Source organism: Schistocerca piceifrons, unplaced genomic scaffold (assembly GCF_021461385.2).
Source record: "Schistocerca piceifrons isolate TAMUIC-IGC-003096 unplaced genomic scaffold, iqSchPice1.1 HiC_scaffold_1019, whole genome shotgun sequence".
In the NCBI taxonomy this organism is placed as follows: domain Eukaryota; kingdom Metazoa; phylum Arthropoda; class Insecta; order Orthoptera; family Acrididae; genus Schistocerca; species Schistocerca piceifrons.
In genome coordinates, this window is record NW_025726818.1 from 19401 (window position 1) to 36140 (window position 16740).

Genomic DNA, 16740 nt, shown 5'->3' on the forward strand with positions numbered 1-16740 from the left:
GCCGAGGGCGGCAAGGCTCGTGCTGGCGGTGCCAAGAAGAAGCGCGCCGCTCCGGCCAGCAAGGAGAAGAAGGGCGCCCGTGCGGCCGGCGCAAAGAAGGCTGGTGGCGTGAAGGCGGCGACCGGTCGGAAGGCGGGCGCCGCCAAGAAGGCGTCTGCGGCGTCGGCCGCTCCCGCGGGTGCGAAGAAGGCGGCTGCGGCCAAGCCGGCCAAGGCCAAGTCGCCGTCGAAGGCGAAGAAGGCCGCCAAGGTTCCGACGAAGAAGCCGAAGGCGCCGCGCCCGAAGAAGGCGACGACGCCGTCTAAGGCGAAGGCTTCGCCCAAGAAGAAGAAGTAGAGTAGAGGAGAAAGAGATGGGAGAAAGGAAGGGTTTGGCGCTTGACTCCGTCGTCCCCACCCCCCGTCGTCGTCTAGTGGCGCGCAAGAGACGCGCGGCCCAAAACGGCCCTTCTCAGGGCCATCAAAGCACGTCGGGGAAGGTTTTGATTGTCGTGTTGCGTTTGGTGTGGGTGTCTGTCTGTCTGTCTGTCTGGCGTTTCTGTATGCCCGTGGGGATGCTGTTTGCGTGCCGTGGTGGTTGGATTGCGGGGGTCGGTGGCGGGTGTGGGCGGCGGTAGCGGTAAGCGGTGTTGTTGTTGATTGTCGCCGTGTTTGTGGCGGCGGCCGACGGTTGGTTTTCTGTCACGTTGTTTTGTTTGAATACGTTGGTTGGCTTGCCTGCGTTCGTTCTTCTCGGATGTCTGTCTTGTCTAGTCGTGTCTGGTCTTTGTTGTTTTGTTCCTTTGTGTGTGTGTGTGTGTGTGTGTGTGTGTGTGTGTGTGTGTTATGTTTTGCAACGGGGGGCACGTTGAGATGTGGAAGGAGTCGGCGGGGATTTCGGTGGCGTGTAGAGCGAGCGAGCGCGCCTGCCTGGCCGTTGGCCGTCGGAGTGGAGTGCGGGTTTGTTTTTGTGTTTTCGAAACGAAAGCGGCGGCCGGCCGGCCAGCCACCCGTGCGGTGTGACGTCGGCCGTTGGGTATTGTGCGCTTTGAGCGCCGGGGAGGGATGATGTGTGATTGTTGCGCGCTGCTAAGCAGGCAGGCAGAGTGAGCGGGTGTGGCGGACGGACGGGAAGTGGTGGTTGTTGTTTTTGGGTTGCGGGGCGAGAGGCAGGCGACCGACAAAGTTTGCTCGCGACGGAGAGATGTTAGTGGCCCTGAAAAGGGCCGTTTTTGTTTGTGCGGTGCGGTGCCGCGGCGCGGTTTAGGCGCGCTCGCCGCGGATGCGGCGCGCGAGCTGGATGTCCTTGGGCATGATGGTGACGCGCTTGGCGTGGATTGCGCACAGGTTGGTGTCTTCGAAGAGGCCGACGAGGTAGGCCTCGCTGGCCTCCTGCAGGGCCATGACTGCGGAGCTCTGGAAGCGCAGGTCGGTCTTGAAGTCCTGGGCGATCTCGCGCACTAGGCGCTGGAATGGCAGCTTGCGGATGAGCAGCTCTGTGCTCTTCTGGTAGCGCCTGATTTCTCGCAGGGCGACGGTGCCCGGCCTGTAGCGGTGGGGCTTCTTGACGCCTCCGGTGGCGGGCGCGCTCTTCCTCGCCGCCTTGGTGGCGAGCTGTTTGCGCGGCGCCTTTCCGCCGGTGGACTTGCGGGCCGTTTGCTTTGTGCGGGCCATAGCGGTAGCGGAGCGGCGTGCGTGGAGGTTAGGTGCGGCGCGGCGTCCGGTGCTGCCTTGACAACGGGCCCGCGCGCCTCCGTGCTGCGCTTATATGCCCTCGGTTGCGCGTGGTGGGGGGAGGGCGGGCCAGAGTCTATATAGGGGGGCGGCGGGCGCGCTGGGCGCAGACCGTAGCCGACTCGCCAGCCGCTGCAGCTGCTGTTTGTGCACGTTTTGCTTTGCCCGAGGAAGGAAGGATGACAGGCCGCGGCAAGGGAGGAAAGGGGCTCGGCAAGGGTGGCGCCAAGCGGCACCGCAAGGTGTTGCGCGACAACATCCAGGGCATCACGAAGCCCGCCATCCGCCGCCTGGCTCGCAGGGGCGGCGTGAAGCGCATCTCTGGTCTGATCTACGAGGAGACCCGCGGGGTGCTGAAGGTGTTCCTGGAGAACGTGATCCGCGACGCGGTGACGTACACTGAGCACGCCAAGCGCAAGACTGTGACGGCCATGGACGTGGTGTACGCCCTGAAGAGGCAGGGGCGCACCCTGTACGGTTTCGGCGGTTAGGCTGCGTCGCAGCGGGCGCTGGCCTTCCCGCGGCCGTGCTTGTGGGTGGGAGAGACTAGGAAACGGCCCTTTTCAGGGCCACCACACTGTTCGGAAGTTGAAAAGTGCGAAAGAGTCTGTGTTGTTTGTTTGTTTGTTTCTTTCTTTCCGTTTGAGCGACGTGATGTGACTGGGAGGGGAGAAGGAAAGGAAACGTGTCATGTGGCTGGCTGTGTGTGGGAGCTGCTTCGTTTGTGTTTGTTATTGTGTGTCGTTGTATCGATCGCGACGGAGATGGCGGGCTGTGTGTTGTTGTGCGAGAGGCGGTGATTATTTGCTTGCGTGGTTTGGCTCTGTGTGTTTGCGGCGGCGTTGGGGTTTCCGAGGCAAGGCGTGTGGGCACAGGCGGCCGGATCAGCTGTTTCGTTCGTGTCGACGGCCGTTGCGCGCGGGAGTGGAGGGCGGTGTGTCGACACGCCTCCCTGTAACAATGGTCATTATTGCTGCCGTTGTCGTTTGGAAGGCGACTGCGACCGTGCAAAATGAATGAATGTGTGTGTGTGTGTGTGTTTGTTGGGCCACACGGGCTGTGTGGACGACAAGATGGCGGACGTGCGCCGGCGGCGGCTGTGCTGTGAAAGTGCAAAGTTAAAACAAAACAAGGTGCGGCGAGGACGACTGAAATTTTGCTTTGGACGTAGGTTTGTGTGGTGGCCCTGAAAAGGGCCGATTGTTGTGGGCCGGGCCGAGCCGAGCCGGCAAAGCGCGTTGCGTGCAGGGGAGCACGCGGCGCTGCGATTGCCTTGGCCTCCTTTAGGCCTTCTTCTCGGTCTTCTTTGGCAGCAGGACGGCCTGGATGTTGGGCAGGACACCACCCTGTGCGATGGTGACGCCCGACAGGAGCTTGTTGAGCTCCTCGTCGTTGCGGATGGCAAGCTGCAGGTGGCGCGGGATGATGCGCGTCTTCTTGTTGTCGCGGGCCGCGTTTCCGGCCAGCTCGAGCACCTCAGCCGCGAGGTACTCCATGACGGCGGCGAGGTAGACGGGCGCCCCGGCGCCGACGCGCTCTGCGTAGTTTCCCTTGCGCAGGAGGCGGTGGATTCTGCCGACCGGGAACTGGAGCCCAGCCCTGCTTGAGCGGGACTTTGACTTGCCCTTGACTTTGCCTCCCTTTCCGCGTCCGGACATGGCGATGGGCTAGCGACGGTGCACACGAAACGGAAACGAAAACGACCGGTGCGAGCGGCAGCGAGTCGAGCAGCGGAGTGCGTGCCGGCGCACTCGCACTCGCACTCGCATTAAAACTCTGGCTACATAAGCCAGGTGTAATGGCAGTCTAAGCAGCGGAGCTGCTGTTCCTGCGGGGACCTCGTTAGTGGGTGCAGTGGACCTAACAGGGTGAGCTGTCCTCACTGGGCGTCGTTCATTGTGACGCCCTCTGTTTCGACATCGGGCGGCGAGAGATAATTACTCTCGCAGTAGGTCTGGCCAACGAGTCGTTGGCCTGTGGTGGACCTGGCGGCCCAGACCACGAATCAAGCGGCTGCCAGACCGTTCAGCATTGCTGTAGAACTGCCTGGCGATTTGCCGGAAGCGATCCCGCAGGAAGGGGATCCCAGCTTCTTCATGGAGCAGCCTCGTCGGATAGCGAGGTGGCTTGTGGAGCGCAAGTCGCAGCGCCCTGTTTTGCAGTCGTTGGAGCGTCGCAATGTGCGTCGCGGCCGCGTTACCCCACACCACAGCCGCGTATTCCAGGACCGGCCGAACAAGGGACAGGTACATGGTGAGGCCATGGCGTGGAGGGAGAGTCGAGGAAGGGTTGAGCAGTGGGTAAAGCGCACGAAGGCGCCCCACTGCCCGCCCTCGGACGTCACGGATGTGTGGCAGCCACGTCAGGCGTCTGTCCAACGTCACCCCGAGGTAGTTGCCGGTCCGCGACCAGGGGATGGGGCCCCCCATGATCGTGACCGGCGGCAGGTCCGGCGGCAGCCTCTTTCTGCTGAAGATGACAGCCTGACTCTTCGCAGCGTTGAACTTCAAGCGCCATTTCGTGGACCAGGCGCCCAGGACGTCACATCCGAGCTGGAGGCGACGGCGCATCTCGGCCGCGTTCATGCTGCGGGTGAACAACGCCGTGTCGTCGGCATAAAGTGCCAACTCCACGCGTGCCACCCGCGGGGCGTCGGCGGTGTACAGGGAGTACAGCAGGGGGCCGAGGACCGACCCCTGCGGCACCCCCGCTCGAATCTGCCGGTCGGTGGAAGTGCCTCCATCTGCTCGGACGTGAAAAGTGCGTCCCGAGAGATACGAGCGCAGCAGGACTACGTGCGACGTCGGTACCCCGTGCGCAAAAAGTTTGTACACGAGGCCGTCGTGCCACACGCAGTCGAAGGCCTTGGAGACGTCGAGAAGCACCGCCCCTAGGTACTCCCGCGTCTCCAGCGCTCGCATCGCCTGCTCCACGAGGCGCAACAACTGCTGCGTGGTAGAGTGGCCGCACCGGAAACCAAACTGCTCCTCGGGAATGAGTTGCTGTTCCGTCACGTGGCGCAACAGCCGCTCCGCGTACAACCTCTCAAACACTTTTGAGAGGGACGGGAGCAGACTGATCGGCCGATAGTTCGCGGCCTGACGGGGATCCTTGCCGCTCTTGGGGATGGCGACCACTTCCGCGTGTTTCCACGCGGAAGGGAAGGTCCCAGAGCGGAGGATGCTGTTAAAGCTGTCCGCCAGAGATTGGTGTACCTCCGGCGGAAGCATCCGCAACAGGCAGTTGGTGACACCATCCGTGCCACCCGCCTTCTTCGGGTTGAGCCGACGGAGCTGCAGGTCCACTTCCTCAGCTGTGATTGGCTCAATCACGTCGTCTTCCTGTCGCGCAGCGAGAAAAACCGGCAGGCGCTCTGCCACCAGACGGACGTGATCGGGATCGACCACGCCGTCAGCAGGTTGAAAGTTTTCTGCGAACGAGTCCGCGAGGATGCCTGCTTTCGCATCTGGTTCGCAGACAACGTTCGCACCCGCATGGAGAGGCGGGACTCGCTGACGACGACGAAGGAAACGCTTGGCGGTCCGCCAAGCGCTGCCGTCCGTCGTTGTAAGTGTGGCCACAAGACCCGCCCAGTCCCGATGACGATGGTCGTCGATGGCGGCCCGAATCTCGCGCCGCGCCCTGTTGAGGCGGCGCTTCGTGTCAGGCAGCCGTGTGAGCTGCCACTCCCGAAAGAGGCGATTCTTGGTTGTGATCGCCTCGAGGATGTGTGGCGGGAGTTGGCGCGACATCTCCCGCGGCCGTCCTGGCCGCCTGGGGGTGGCCGCCTCTGCTGCAGCCAGTGTGTGCCGCGTGAAGGAGGCCAACGCTTCGTCAGCCCCTTGCACAGCGGGATCGGGCGCGCCCTCGAGGCGGTCGAGGACCTCGGCACGAAAGCGCGCCTCGTCTATGCCTCGGAAGTTGTGGCGGTCGGACGGCATAGATGCACCGATGACGTCCATGTCGAAGACCACCGGGAGGTGATCGGACGACATGGCACATCTAACGGTGGCGGACGTGAAGTGCCCAACACCTTTGAGCACGGCGATGTCGAGCACGTCAGACTGGCCGCGATGGGGGAAGACGGTGTGCTCATAAGGCCCCAGTACTATCGCGCCATGCCGTTGCGTGACGCGAAGGAGGCGGCGGCCACTGGCGTTGGTGATGCGGGAGTTCCACTGCGGGTGCTTGGCGTTCAAGTCGCCCGCAATGAAGACTTTCCCACGCAGAGCCAGCAGGGCGTCAACGTCAGCCTCCTGAAGCAGTCCTCTCGGCGGCCTGTAGGCCGCAACGAAGGTGATGACCCCCGCCGTCGTGGTGACAGCCACCCCAGTGGCCTCCATTGCAGCAAGGGGCGGAAGCTGGACTTCGTGATGTTTGAGGGACGCCTTGATGTAGATGGCCGTCCCTCCGCCGTGGGTCAGCCTGTCGGTGCGGTAGCACCGATAGTTGGCCACCCGCACGTGTAGTCCCGGCTTCAGGAAGGTCTCGCACACGAGGCAGATGTCAATTGCCTCGTCGCGCAAGAACTCCCTGAATTCCCCTTGTTGGGGGACCAAACTGTTTGCGTTGAAGGCGCAAACGGTGAGGCCATGGATATGGCGATTATCCATGGCGCGGCGGAGTTGCAACGCCGGCCTGAAGGGCCGACGTGACCGCGGTGACGAGCACCGGGAGCTGCTCGAGCAGCTGGCTCAACGACCGCAAGAGCGATCGGAGCTCAGCTGCGTCGGTGGCCATGGGGGCGGTGGGGGCCGCTGGGGCGGCCTCCGCCACTGGGGCGGCCGGTTGCGGCCGCTCCGTACTAGGCGACTGCCGTGGAGCATCGGCAGCCGGTCGCGGCGCAGCACGAGGCGCCGTCCTCTGCGGCGGCAGAGTGTCTTCGGCAGTCCGTCGTGCAGCGGCGGGGGTGGCCCGGCCCGCACGCCGGCGACGCCGGCGCGGGGCGGCAGCCCGCGCGCCCTGCGTGGGCGCGGGAGTTGCCACCCCCACGGGCGAAGCCGTGGACGGCGCGGTCGGTGGCCGCGTCGCACGCTCCACCTGCGCCGAACTTCGGGTGGCGGAAGTTGATGGTCCTCCCTTGGTGGCGGCAGCAAAGCTGGTGGACGGGTGCACCTTACGAGAAGGAGCGGTCCCTCCCCTCGGTTGATTTCGGCCCCTTTTGAAGGCCGAGCAGCCGCGATAGCTGGCAACGTGCGTGCCGCCGCAATTGCAGCACGTCGGTTTGTCTTCCCTGGCAAGCCCGCAAGACTTGCTCTCGTGCCCGCCCGCGCACTTAACGCAGCGGGGCGACATGGAGCAGTAGCGGGAGACATGGTCGAGCCTTTGGCAGGAAAAGCACTGGGCCCTCTTGCCTTTGGCCCGGAGAGGTTCCACTGCGACCTTGACACGGCCGACCCGCTGCACCTGGAAAATCTTCCGATTTTCCAGGTTGTCAACGAGGACAACCTGGTACAGTGGCATGTCGCGATGCGTACGTGGAGACTTCATGAGTCCGGTGGACCGGACGCCGAAGCCCAGGTCCTCGAGCTCCTCGCGAAGGTAGTCCGCACCAAACTTGAGGGGAAGGTGGCGGAATACCACCTTCAGAAGTTTGAGCGGCTCGGAGGGGTGCGTGTAGCACGGGAGGCCATCTTTGCAGATGGCGTCCATCACCGCGCGGTACTCCTCGTTGGTCGACACTGTGACCTTGTAAAGGTCACGGCCAGCGTTCTTGACAGTGGCGGACGTGGCCACCCTGTCCAGTTTTTGCTGGAACTCCTTGTATTCGCCAGCCCACTGGATGACTATAGGCGGTGGCTTCTTTTGGGCCGGCGCCGGAGGCGCGGCGCCATCCTCCATCGCCTCGTCGCTGACGCCCGCAAACGTGTTGGCGGTCGGCAGCGGGGTCGGTAGCTGCAGTGCAGCGGCCCTGGCAGTGTGCCGCCGGGGCGGGGCGACAAAACCATCCTCGTCCGGCTGTCGGGAAGCAGCAGGTGAACGAGTGGGCCGCCGCGTGGTCTTCGTCGATTTCTGCGCGGCGGTGCTCCGGGAGGAGCCCGCGAGAGTCAGCCCAGACTCGGTGGTGGAGGTGCGGGAGGCCCTGGTGGCCTTCTTCCGCGGCCTCGCTCCTTCAGATGTCTGAGAGGGAGTGTCAGAGTCGTCATGCGTCACAGCCCGGCGCTTTCTGGGCGCGCGGGGAGCGTCAAGGTCGGTGTCACGGCGCTCCGACTCGGCAATCGCCTCAGCCAGATTTGCGTCGGGCAGGTCCATGTCCTCCATCTCGGTAGCTGCAGCTAGCGCAGCCACGGGCTCTTCTCGTGTCTCCGGGGCCAGGGGGGCAACCGGGGGCACATCGACCTCTTCAGTGGTCGAGGCCAGCGGCGCAACTCCCGCCGAGGCCGCCACCGCCGGGACCGCAAAATCGTGCGATGCGACCGGCGGGGCTCTCGGTGGCACACCCGACACATGCTGCCTCGTGTGCGGTAGAGCGGCAGCCTTCTGAATGTTGCAGAAGGCGAGTATAGCCGCCTCGTCGTCCTCTCGACCAGGGTAGGCGCCCCCGTGGGCGAGTTTGTTCATTAGAATGAACACTCGATCACGAGGGTGCACGTCAAAATCCGATGAGTCAAACCCGTCAGCGTCAGTTGTCGAAAGCCGGTTCGTCATAAGTGGGGGGCCGGATGGGGCCGCCACCGGGATCAACTCAGTCGCCTGAGCTGGCCCCGACGGACGGCGATCCGCCACACCCTTCGCAAGTAAAGCATCCTCTCTCATCGACATCTCGAACCGCCGTGCGTGCGTGCGTCGTGCGTGCGTCGTGCGTGCGTGTCGTGCCGGCGCAGCCGGGGTGGGGGTGCTTTATGGGCTCGGGTGCGGCGGCCGGTTGCGCGCGCGCCCCATTGGTCGGCGGCCGCAACAGGGCGAGCTGGTAAAGGTGCGGCGGCGGCTGGCGGCGGGTGCCACTGTGTGGGGAGACGCTGACTAGAGCGGAGCGCTTGCTACTGGTGTTGCTGCTGCCGTACGTTCGTTCGAGATGCCGCCCAAGACTAGCGGGAAGGCCGCCAAGAAGGCTGGCAAGGCGCAGAAGAACATTTCGAAGGGCGACAAGAAGAAGAAGCGCAAGAGGAAGGAGAGCTATGCCATCTACATCTACAAGGTGCTGAAGCAGGTGCACCCTGACACGGGCATCTCGTCGAAGGCGATGAGCATCATGAACAGCTTCGTGAACGACATTTTCGAGCGCATTGCGGCCGAGGCTTCTCGCCTGGCGCACTACAACAAGCGCTCGACCATCACGTCCCGCGAGATCCAGACCGCTGTGCGGCTGTTGCTGCCTGGCGAGCTGGCCAAGCACGCCGTGAGCGAGGGCACGAAGGCGGTGACCAAGTACACGAGCTCCAAGTAAGGAGGTGGCTCTGGAGTGGAAGGAAGGATGGAGAAGGCTCCTCCGTTGCGAGAGCGGCAAAACGGCCCTTTTCAGGGCCACCAACTTGCCTTTTGCGGGAAGGGCGGAATTGTTGTTGTTGTTGTTTGTGTGGACGGCTGTGATGTATGTGTGCATTTTGATTGTGGGTGGGGGGGGGGGCGCGTCAAAGCGTGTTGCGGGGGACGGCCACGAGGTTGGTCGCCGTGGCGTGGAATGGTGGCACGCCTCGTTGGAGTGGTTTTGACCCATTGGTGGTGGTGTGTGTGTGTTACCTGTCTGCGAGGGGGGACAGTGCGATCGGCGACTTTTGTGTCACCGTAACGACGGCCGTTTGCGGGTTTGTTTTTTGCACATCATACATGGCGAGGGTGAAATGTGAAATGTTTTTGTTTGGTTTTTTTTTGCCGCCCACTATTCCCTTTGCTGTACGCCGAGTTTGACAATGGTGCGACGTAACTGCAGCGTGGAGGTGTGTGAGTGACGTTGAAATTGAACGTGCCATTAAGACGCATTGTTGTTGTATTGTACTGTACGTGTACGGCGACACGCACGATGATGTACCATTCGACTCTGATTTTTGATAGCCGTGTCTGACTGATTGCGTACGACGCACGCACACCGATGTCGTCATTCAAGATGCACGCGTGTCCAGTGCAGTACAGTAAGCGCGACGCTAGACGGCGGCGGCGGCGGCGGCGGCGGCGGCGGCGGTCGTCGTTTGTTTGGCGAATGTCTGTACACGTGTTTGTCTGTGTCCATCCGGTATGTATGTGTTTGTTTGAAAGTGTTTTGTGTGTCGGTGACGTGGTCCGATCCGTCGCCCCCTGAGTAACTGTCGATCGGCGCGATAGACCGGCGTCACGCAACTGAACCGAAGTCTTGGGCACACCCGTCATACTGTTGTACACCGTCGCGCTGAGAACGGTGACGAAAGGTTGACTTTGATCGGTCGAATGTCTGGGCAGAACGTGAGGAATGAGGCAAGAGTGCAAGGAGGGGGGGCAAAAGAGAGAGGAAGGGAAAAAGGGGAGAAACGCATTCGTAGAGCAACGGAACGTTCCCGTGTCGGAGGCGTATTGGAGCCGCACTGAAATGCGTTTAACGGCGGCGCGGCTGCAAGTGTCTGCCGTGGTGAACGTTACCTTTGACGGCTGCATTGGGCTTTGCTTTTGCTTTTGCTTTCGCTTTCGCTTTCGCTTTCCCGGATGTACGTAACGTTTGTTGATATGGTTGTGAGGAAGAGTGTATGACAGTGCCGTGCCGTCCATGTTCGTGTGCCCTCCCATTGTGTGTATGCTATTGTCTGTGTACTTGAATGATGTATGTAGGTGTTAGTGGACATGTTTCACCAGTGGGGGGAAATGGATCGTCGATAGTTGGCGTCACTCTGTCACGGTCGAGATGACGCACCCTCCGTACAGAAAGGTGTCGAGAAAGTGTGTGTGTGTGTGTGTGTGTGTGTGTGTGTGTGTGTGTGCGTCCGTGAATTGGCAGTGTTTGGAGGTGGGCGTGCCCTGCATGTGGCCCGGAAGGCTGTTCGTTTGGCGGTAGTGTTGTGTGGACAGGGGAGGGGCATGCGTAACGCTGCTGGCATGGCATTTCGGGAGATGGGAGGGGGCAAACGAGGAGCGGCGGCCAAAGAAAGGCGGGACGGGGAGGGGCGCGGTGTGGGTGGCTTGCGCCTGTGCTCGGCGTTGTGGTTTGTGCAAAAGAGGAGGAGAAAAACAATGAGTTGCCAGGGAGGGGAGCGGTGTTGTGTTGTGGTTGTCGTGGTGTAGCCGCAGACGCGGCTGTCAGTGAACGTGGCGAGACGGACGGATGCGCGGAGGGGCGGGGGCGGCGCATTTCGCCGGTGCCGTGCCGTGCCGTGCCGTGCCTGACAGCCGCGTGGTCGCTGTGTTGTTGGTGGCGTGGGGGCGAGGAGAGTACCGTACGGGTGTGCTTGTGCGCCGGAAATGGCACACTGCGCCTGCCCGTCTTGGAGGCTGATGGCTGTGGTGTGGAAATGGGGCGCGGTGATGTTGAAGCAGTTGAAGGACAGAAAAGAAACCAAGAAAACGGGAGGCGTGATGCGGCGGTGGTGGTGAGAGCGGGAAAAACAAAACAAACAAAAAAAAAAACAACAAAAAAAAGAAGGAAAAACAACAAGAAACAAAAAAGAAAACAAAAAGTCTATCAATATTAGAATGTAAATGGAAATGGAAATGGACCCAGGTATAACCTCCCTGCACAAATAGCAGAGAGTCCGATGATAATAGAAATGTGCCAGAATGTTAACGTCCCTACAAAACAAACCCAACGATAATATTAATGAAAGAATGAACCGTATGTAACATTGCAACAGACATAATGAAACCTGATAAATTGTATAAGGGCAGCAGCGTTGACCTTTGGCCCTGTATTCAGAATAAAAAGAGCCAAAGATCGTCACCCCAATGAAAAAGACACTGAAACACGTATGTAACATAGCAGCGATGGCGAGACATTGTAGCATCTGTGACCAGAGAGTTTGCGCTGGACCGCGCGAGTGTTGCGAGCGGTTCTCAGTCAGTCAGTCAGTCAGTCAGTCAGTCGGTCGGTCGTTGCGAGTCTGTAGGTCTGTCTAGTTGAGGGCTGTACTCTGTCAGTAGTCGTCGCGTGCAGTACGCTAATAGTCGTCATGCAGAGCGGTCGGTCAGTAGTAGCAGCCGAGTGCGGTTGTGTGATGTAGGCGGTCGGCAACACTGGTCAAGATGGTGAATAAGGTATACTGTGAATTAATATAATCATTAGATAATGAACAATTTTATTTATTGTAATTATTCTCCAACAAGTTCCCCAATAATAATTTTTATTTCAAAAGCATTTTTCAAACATTTAATTTTTTATTGAACTGAAGAGTTCGTTGCACTTCACATTTCATTCCACTTCTTTGAAGAAAAATTTCACTAAAATCACAAAAAAAAAAGAGAATATTATTATTTGCAATGCAGTTCCTCCAAGCGCTGCGCAACAAACAAGAGCAGAAATGTGACATCCATTTATTCTGAGGTAAGACTTTAATTCTGATTGTTTTGCACAGGGCCAAAGACCGATATTTCGGTTTAATTGAAGTTTCTTGTCACTGAACGGACTTTTAAATGTTGTGAAGAATTTATATTTGAGTCAGATTGCGAATTTAACATTTTTGTTGCCATTTTCAATACCTCTCATTGTGGGCGAGGTTACAATTAGCGCAATGTCCATTAGCATCCGTAAATAACATTGTCCATTATTTTAAATTTTGCGGGGAGGTTACAACGCACAAAAAAAAAAAAAACAAAACAAAAAATTGCATTTGTATCCGCTCCTCAATTGTAGATACCCCTTACACAGCTGTGTGCAATGAATGAGTGCTGGCTGGTAATTAATTGCACTCCTTGGAGGGAAATGCCATAGGAAGTAGTCTTTAAAAAGTGAATGTTTTTCGTTAAAAGACAAAAGTTACTTTAGAAAAAAGTAATAGTGGGGCTTTTTGTCGTTGAACAAAATAAGTACAATGAACATACGTTATCAGATTTGCGCAAAATGCAGCTTCACACCACCTTTTGATTATAACACAATATACTATACATCGTCCCGAACCGTGACCAGAGTCGCGAGACGAGCAGAGCACGCCGCCGACGCCCGCTCAGTACAACCGTCCACCCGCTACTACTGTCGACCGACTACTACCTCTCCCGACTCGCGCTACAATATATATAACAACTGTTCCTGGCGACCCGGTGCGTGCCACTACTGTCGTCTGGCGCGGTCCAAGCGCCGACTAGCAACGATAAATAACTCTCTGGTCAGACAGAGATGCTGTCATGCCTCGCCATCGCTCTGGTAATGAATACATACGTGTTGCAGCGTGCGTACCACCGGAACACGCAGTGGCGGAGCCAAAGACTGTGTTGTCGAGGTCGAGTGCGAGCGGGAAGAGAGGCAGCGTCGGCACGGAGATGCAAGCGAGCGCGAGACGCACGGGGGCTGCGGCGTGGCGCGTTTGCGGTCGGCGCCTTTGGTGGCAACGGCCGGGACAAGCAGCGGTGTATGGTGTGGTGCGGGGCGGACAGGGGCGGCGGTGGACGGGGAGGAGGCGGCGCGACGACGGCATGGGGGCGAAAACGGGACGGGGGACGGGGGACGGCGGATGTTGAGAGGCGTCACGCGCGGACAGGACACAGACACAGAGACACACAGATTGGAAAGGGAGGGTGCGCGGTAATAATAGTTGGGAATGTGCGTACCGTGCGGGACGGGAGTGGGCGAGGAACACGGTCGTGGCCCCTGTTTTGGGTGCGTGTGATGACGTCGGTGTGTTGTGGGAAGGGAAGGTGCTGTGGCGGCGGCGCGTAATGGGCGTAGGCCGAAAAGAGAAAGGAACGTCGGCAGTGTGTTGGCAAGCGTCGGTTCGACTGCGACGTTGATGGGCAGGGCAGGGCGAGGTTAATGGTGGTAGGAGTAGGCGTGTGGGCGCACAAAATCTGCCGCTGCAGGCGGTGCCGTAACCGCCATGGCGGGAAGGAGAGAGGGCCAAAGAAAGAAAGAAAGAAAGAAAGAAAGAAGAAAACAAAAAAAAAAAAAAAAAAAAGGAGGAGGGGGGGGGCGAAAGTGGAGAGGCGGTGGTGTGAGAAGGGCGGGGGCGGAAGGAAGGCAGGAAGGACAAGAGGCGAGGCGACGGCTTGCTTTGTGTATCGGTCGGTCTCTGGCTATGCTTCGTTTTCTGCAGCAGGGTCGGTGCGCGGCGTGGCTCGCGGCAGTGGGAACGCCTGGCGGCTGGACGGCCAGCAATGCGGTTGGATGGGCGGCCACAGCACCGCACCTGTGCCCGAGGAGGAGACGCTGGCGGCGGGCCCTGAGGTGAGGCCGGCTCGGCTCGGCTGGGGCTGTGGATGTGTAGGTGTGCGCCGCTGCTGCAACAACGAGTAAAACGCGAGAAGAAGGGATGGCGGTAGAGAGAGGAAAAAAAAAAGGTCGTGTTGTGTTGATGCGCAGGCAGACGCGTACAGAGAGACGAGCCCGGTCTGCAGCAGGGTGTGGCCGTGCCGAGTGCAGAGCAGCGGCGGCTCGGTTCGGTTCGGCCCGGCCCGGCCCGGCGGGCCGCGCTGTTGTCGCGGACGTGAGCGCCCCCTGGCGGGTGGCCGGAGGCGGCGCGGCGTGTTGGACGTGTGGCTGGTGGCAGTGCACAATTTGCGAGTGGCTGGCGGTGTGGTGTGGCGGTTGGCGCGTCGGGCGGCGGAGAGAGAGAGAGAGGGGGAGGAGAGGTATGTGTTGCGGGCGCCCTTTGCTGCGCTGCGTCGTTGCGTGTGCCGTACAGGGCGGGCGCTTGTCGACTGTGTGGGCGGTGTGGCGAATTGGCGTGAAACGGCTGCCGAGAGGTGTGTGGTAGCGAGCCGGTCGGTGTCAGTGCGAAGGGGAATGTGCGTGCGTTTGGCGGTTTCGGTGTGCTTTTTGCGGCGTGAGAGTGGGGAATTAGTGGGGCCGGCTGTTGTGTTGGTTCCTTGTGTCTTGTGTCGCGTAGCTTGATGGCAACGTGGAAGGACGCCGGTTTCGTTTCGAGCCTTGCGTGTGGTTGTCGACGTTGACTGGTTGGCGTGTGCATGTGTGGGTCGCGAGTGCGTTTTTGGCTGGCTGTGTGTGTGTGTGTGTGTGTGTGTGTGTGTGTGTGTGTGTGTGTGTTTTGGGGGGGAAGGGGGAGGCGGTGGTGAAAGTGCAGTCGTTGCCACGGGCGCGTCGTCGGGTGGGGCTGGGGCTGTGCGTCGTGGCGGAAAGGTGGTAGGTTGCGGGAAGCGAGCCCGTCGTTGACGGTGTCGCGTGAGTTGTGACTCGAGTGGGGCGCGGGGCGCGGGACAGGAGCAGCGTGCCGCTGCGTCGTGGTCGTCAGCAGAGGCTGTGCGTGTGCTTGTCCTTTTTGTGGGCGGTTCGTGCGAGGCGTTTTTTGTTTCGTGTTGCCCTAGTTGTTAGTTTATTTTTTTTTTGTGTTTGTTATTTTGAGACGACGACTGGTTGGTGGCGTGCGCGCGAAGTGGCGGTGTGCGCTTCCCGTGTCGTTTTGTTTTTGTTTGGTTTTTTTGTTTTTGTGTGTTTTTTTTGTTTGCACTGGGCCCCGGGGGGTGGGTGGGTGCGTGTGTGTCGATTGCCGGCTGGCGAAAGGTGCGCCATCGGCGGGGTGGGTCGCCGGCACAAGTAGAGGCGGCGGCGTTGTTGCTGTTGTTGTGTGGTGTTTGTTTTGTTCGGCTGTGTCGGCGAGCTGTGTTGCGGTGCGTGTGAATGGTGGTGCAAAAGTGCTGGCGTTGGGGCTGCGACTGCGACGGCGGCGAGCCGCGGGCGCGCATGATAGTGATGTTGTGAACAGCGGCTGTGTACGGTAGTGGTGTTGTTGTAGCACGACGTGCATCCGGGCCGGCGCGGAAAGCGCAGTTGCGGGCGGTTGCCCTTCGGTGCCAGCCATGTCGCGTGAGCGGCGGGTTGCTCTGGTGTCGACACGTGGTGCTCTGGGTTGTTGTGTGGTGCCCTTTGGCCGGTGGGGGTGGTTCGCGTGTGTCTCGTTCGCGCTCGGTATCTGGTCGTGGTCGTGCTGCTCCCCCGTCTGTCGGCGGTTTTCGACGTCGTCTGTACGTTTTTGTTCGTTTGCGGCGTGCCTGCCGACGTCGTCCCGTCGCGACCTTTCAACCGAAAGTGTGGCGCCCGAAGGTGAACGAACGTAACCCTGACCTCGGCGCTTTACGCTGAGCCGAGCGAACCGAACCTAACCTGTGGTGTGGCGAGGTGAGCTCAGCCTGTGAGCCCCTAACGTCTACGTAAGGTAAGCTGTCCGGCTGACGCCTCACGTTTGAACGCTTTTTTTTAACCTAGCACTGACCCCTTAACCTAACGTGTAACCTAACCTAACCTCTGACGCCTGACGTGTTTGAATGCTTAACCTAAGTTTGACGCTTAACCTAACCCAAGTCCCCTTAACCTAACCCACGTCCACCTAACCCTAACCTAACCTAGACGTGTAAACGTAATGTGTAACGCGTAACGTGTAAGGTCGGCTGTCGTGTGTGCTGACGGCAGATTGGGTTGGTCTGTAGATTCGGATTGCGGTTTGCCTCGGTCGAGGGGTTGGGTCGGAAGCGGCGAGGGGCGGCGGCGCCTGTTGCGCAGGCGGCGTCCGTTTGCGGCGGGCAATTGTTGATAAACGGCTGTGAATGTTGGCGGGCGAGAGGAGGAGGACGGCGCGCGATGTGGCCCGACGGCTGCGGGCCGATCGGGAAACGGCGGGAGGGCGACGGAAGGCGATGGGGCGGCGGAGGCGCGTTTGCACGGCCGTCATCGCCGCACGCCTCGGCTTGTGTGGCTGTGGCGCCGGCCGCGCTGGCCGGGCTGCCGCGGCGACGGTGTGGGAGTTTTGCCGAAGGTTTGGCCATTGTGGCGGGTCGTCGGCTGGGGCTGTGGGGGCGGCATTTGGGCGGGGGCGGCGATTCTCGGCGGGCCGACCCAGGCTGTAGCGCGCGGTAGCTGCAGTTTGGCCGTGGTTTGCGGCGCTGCCGTGGCGACTGGTTGGCGACTGTGGTGTGGCTGTGTGTAGCCCCATCCTCGGTGGTTTGAAAGGCGCGGGCGGTTGTGGCGCAG

The 16740-nt window shown here is 60.3% G+C and overlaps 1 protein-coding gene across 1 annotated transcript; it reads right to left on the reverse strand.

Moving 5' to 3' along the window:
• Positions 1 to 6406: 6406 nt before the first annotated feature.
• On the reverse strand, positions 6407 to 8273 carry LOC124724862. Its single transcript, XM_047248451.1, has 3 exons — positions 7658 to 8273; positions 6674 to 6791; positions 6407 to 6575 (listed from the first exon to the last, which is right to left on the reverse strand). Exons 1-3 carry the CDS (start codon positions 8271 to 8273, stop codon positions 6407 to 6409), a joined length of 903 nt encoding a protein of 300 aa, XP_047104407.1.
• Positions 8274 to 16740: the final 8467 nt, after the last annotated feature.

Excerpts from the sequence above, each read along its gene's own strand:
- LOC124724862 (XM_047248451.1), bottom strand. The coding sequence starts at position 8,273 with ATGAACAAACTCGCCCACGGGGGCGCCTACCCTGGTCGAGAGGACGAC. Across the intron at positions 6,792-7,657 it reads CCGACAGCCGGACGAGGATG|GGAGGACCATCAACTTCCGC; the intron begins GTTTTGTCGCCC and ends GCCGCCACCAAG. Across the intron at positions 6,576-6,673 it reads AACTCCCGCGCCCACGCAGG|AGGACGGCGCCTCGTGCTGC; the intron begins GCGCGCGGGCTG and ends CTGCCGCCGCAG.